General features: G+C 32.7%; 1 protein-coding gene across 1 annotated transcript; it reads right to left on the bottom strand.

The window, feature by feature from the left end:
- Positions 1-354: 354 nt before the first annotated feature.
- LOC131173437 (uncharacterized) lies at positions 355-2933 on the bottom strand. The gene is made up of 3 exons (XM_058135797.1): positions 2045-2933; positions 1004-1158; positions 355-779 (listed from the first exon to the last, which is right to left on the bottom strand). Exons 1-3 carry the CDS (start codon positions 2607-2609, stop codon positions 525-527), a joined length of 975 nt encoding a protein of 324 aa, XP_057991780.1. The 5' UTR covers positions 2610-2933; the 3' UTR covers positions 355-524.
- Positions 2934-4099: the final 1166 nt, after the last annotated feature.

Below are 4099 nucleotides of genomic sequence, written 5' to 3'. Positions count from 1 at the left end.
ATATTTTATTATTAAAAATTAATATTTTATTAAATATAAATTTATTTAATAGAGTAATTTAGCAAAAAAAAAAAAACTTGGATTTTGAACTTATTCAACCCTTAATTAAAAATACAAAAGCTTATTTGATATTTTTTTCAATATTTAAACGCTTGCCAACTAATCAATTCTGCTTAAGAATAAAACCCAACAATACTATATTATCTGGGCCCTACGGGACCCCAAGATAAAAACTATGCTATTGCAAATTAAGCATCCTACATTCCAAGGTTGCACATATGAACATTCTCAAAATACCATTACAAACTAAAAAAATACCATTCTCAAAATGCACCAACAGAAATGCAAACCCAAAGCATTACAAACTAATATCATTTTCTTCCCCATAAGAGTAGAGAAAACATCATTAATTCTATGAACATGTCGAAATTCGGTGATTCGTTATCATTGGTTCTATGAACAAATAAAAATTCTATAATGCATTCTTATTATGCACCTATATAAATGGAACCAGTCTCCAGATCTCATTCAATAATCCTGCAAAGCATGGAGGCTGCCTTTTCTTCGTCTTTGCACCTCAAGATCAAATCTAAGTAATGCATGGCTTCCCAAGGGAGAAGGCCTTCAATTAGGAAGTTGAACAAATGTGAATTAGTTCCCTGCATTAGATCAAAACACTGCTCCAAAACCCTCAACTGCTGCTCTTTGCTCAGCTCCACAGCCTCCATCAATGGCAATACATCTCTCTCCTCCTCCTCAAAGTGCTCTTTACAACGTTCCTATTAGCACATCACAAAAGTTCAAATCAGACGTTCCCAAAGAATAGTCTCTTCTTTTCAACCCAAAAAAAGGTATTGTAAATCATATAACCACAAAAAAGAAAAAGTCTACCTCATTCCCCCCACATTCATCAAACAGAGGTGCTAGTTGGACTGAAACTTAACTTGCAATACACTACAAGATTTACAAACTTTAAGGCACAAAATGATACTAAGATTTATACCATTAATGATTTGAGCCGAGTAGAAAGGTTGTAGAGAGCATCTTGGTAGTCAGGGCTTCCGGTGTCTAGAACTCCAATGGATTTAATGTCTTCTTTGATTCCATTCATGATTGGTAAGTCCCTTGCATGCTCTTCATTTGCAGCTCTACATAACCCTGCATCATCACAGTCAATTCACAATTATCTTCACCAGATATATTATTATTGCTCTCACAAACAGCTAAGCATCCTTCAAGTACTATTATTATTATTTTTTTAATTGTATTTTCTTTAGGTAGCGAAGGATTTTTCAAATGAGTTCTTTAATGTTTCACATGTAGCTTTTGTTCCATTTTGAATAAAAAAATGGAACACACACACATAGTGTAATTTGCTTGACAAATAAAAAAATTTTAAAATTAATTTAAGTCTGAAAATAAAACACACACGAGGATGAACTACCGAAACCATACAATTTCAATAGAGTCATTGTTCCATATAATCTACGTTCACACACACACTCCATAACCGATGTGAGATCTGAAAAAATCATTTCAAGTATCGCTTGACTACTAAAGTTATAAAGCATATGAAAAATAGTTCAAAATTATATTTTTAAGAAACTAAAAGTAATGCCAAACAAGCATTTATGAGTAGCAAACAAATTTACACAAACCACTGTAATTTTTCTTTTTTTTTTAATTGCACATTTTAGCTTTAACATTTATCATATTAAATTAAAAAAGATTTTAATATATGCATTATCTGCAATTTTTTTTTATATGGATATGCAGTTAATAAAAACAAAATTAACTATATGTATCATATGACATGGGTATATATGCAAGAAAATTGCCCAAAGAGCTTTAGATCAATAATATTGAAATCGTATTCAGAAATGTGAAATTTTCGATTAATTTCAATCGGAGCATGAAGATTGAAAATAAATAAATATTTTCTGATATCTTACCATATAATTTAAACTTTAATCTGCAGTTCGACACAGTACATAAATAACGATAATTAACAAACTTATTCATTTTTCGAAACTACAGTTCTCACCTCGATCAGCCATTTCCAGGATAGGAAAAACCACGCGCTCCTCCATCTGCGCGTGTTCAAGCATGAACTCCAGCAACTGTGAGTAGCTCTTGCTAAATTTTCTTATCTCCATCCTCGGAGTACCCATTGCCGGATCCCCATTCCTCCTCCCTCCACGCGTCACCAGGTCGTCTCCCCACCTCACCATCCTTTCCAGGTGCCACCTCATGCTCCTATGTTGCAACAACACCGCCCTCACTACCCACGGCGTCGTTTCACCAAACCCATCACTCTCCTTCATTACCAACGGCGGCTGCGGTAATTTCGCGTCGATAAATCGGAGCAACATCTCGCGCGTCCCTGAAACAGTTTCAGAACCGATTTGGAGGACTGGTCGCGTATTGGGCGTGTCGGTGGTGGGGAAAAAATGGACAGAAAGGGTCTTATATAGAAGTGCGAAGCGGATGTAGGCAGTGCAGCCGGCGGTGGGAGAGCCATACAATTTAACAGCTGTGGTAGATTTGATGAAATCGTAAGGAGCGATCTCAGCATTCGATTTCTTAGAGTGGGTAAGGCAATTCCCCATTGTTAAGAAAATGGTAAGGCTCAAAGGCCTTAATCAATACGCAGAGGCACCAAACGAAGAGGAAATCCCAAGAAACGAGAGAGAGAGAGAGACTGTTTTCTGATAAAGCATTACACACGTAAAATGTTAAAGAGATTTCGATAAAGCTAGAGAGATCAAAATCATTCTCTTAACTGTTTGTGGATTTGGGTTGTTGACAGATAAATCCATGAGAGAGGAGGGTGAGTGGAAGTGGGAGAATGAAATGTGGAGAAATAAATAGAGAAGGCTTGAAGAGGAAGGGAAGGAAAAGGAAAGGGACAAAATCGAAGGAAAGTATTTTTCCCTCCTGTTTTAGAATATCAATCAATGTCATAATCCGCCGCTTTTTGTACGCTCCTCAAACGTTTGTTTGTTTGATCTTGTTTTTCTGCCCGTTGTATCTTATTTTTGAATTAGGAAAATTGCTATTAGTCCCTCAATTTTAATAAAATTAGTTATTTAATTTTTTTTATTTTAAAAATATATTAATTAATTTTATATTTTTATTCTATTTCTCTTATTATTTTAGATATTATTTTGATTTTTATTTAGTCATTATAATTTAAAATATATAATTATATAATTTCTAGTTCCACACTATTTAATCTTATGATAATAATTTATATCTCTTTTAAATATATTAAATAATAAAAAATTTAATTTAAATTAAATAAACGGATTAAAGAATAAAAAAATAAAAATATAAAGGCTAACCAACACATTTTTTAAAATAAAAGATTAAATAATTAATTTTATTAAATTATAAAATATAAATAATAAATTTTCTTTAAATAAATAAATAAAACCATTAATATTTAGGCAAAATTCTAAAAGAAAATAAACTTTACGGCTTTTAAAAAATAATCCAACCTTGCATTACCCATTATTCATATTCGTTTCATCGAATATATTCATAGTGCAATTTTAATATGTAACTTATATATATATATATATATATATATATATATATATATATAATAGATTAAAAAAATCTTTTAATGAATTATAGCATCATTATTAAAAAATTAATTATTTAATTCTTACTAAACAAATTAAATCTTGCTCAATGATAATTATTTTATTTATTAAAAATTTATTATTATTTTTTAAAATAATGACAAATAAATTTTAACTAAATATTAAAATTAAAAATTTGAACTCCGCCTAAATAGTTTGTGCTTAGCCGGTCCCAAGCCCGGATAAAGGAGGAGGGTTACGGTAGGTGACAACCAGCATAAAAATTTCGTCACACCCTATGATATGGATTCAAATGATATAAACGTTGGGGCGTCCTCTACTAACGACGCGCTACATCGGAGCCCGAGTGTAGTGAGAAATATGCAAGGGTGTAGGGCGTTCACTGAAAGCGACGCGCCATGCTACCGCCCGGGTGTGGTGTTAAGTGAGCAAGGGTTCCCACATCATGGACGGGTGTGGGTAAAGAAGTTAGTCCATAGGACAGATAGTAG

The sequence above is a fragment of the Hevea brasiliensis genome, chromosome 14, assembly GCF_030052815.1.
Source record: "Hevea brasiliensis isolate MT/VB/25A 57/8 chromosome 14, ASM3005281v1, whole genome shotgun sequence".
NCBI classification, from domain to species: Eukaryota; Viridiplantae; Streptophyta; class Magnoliopsida; order Malpighiales; family Euphorbiaceae; genus Hevea; species Hevea brasiliensis.
This window is presented reverse-complemented; position numbering and strand designations above follow the sequence as displayed.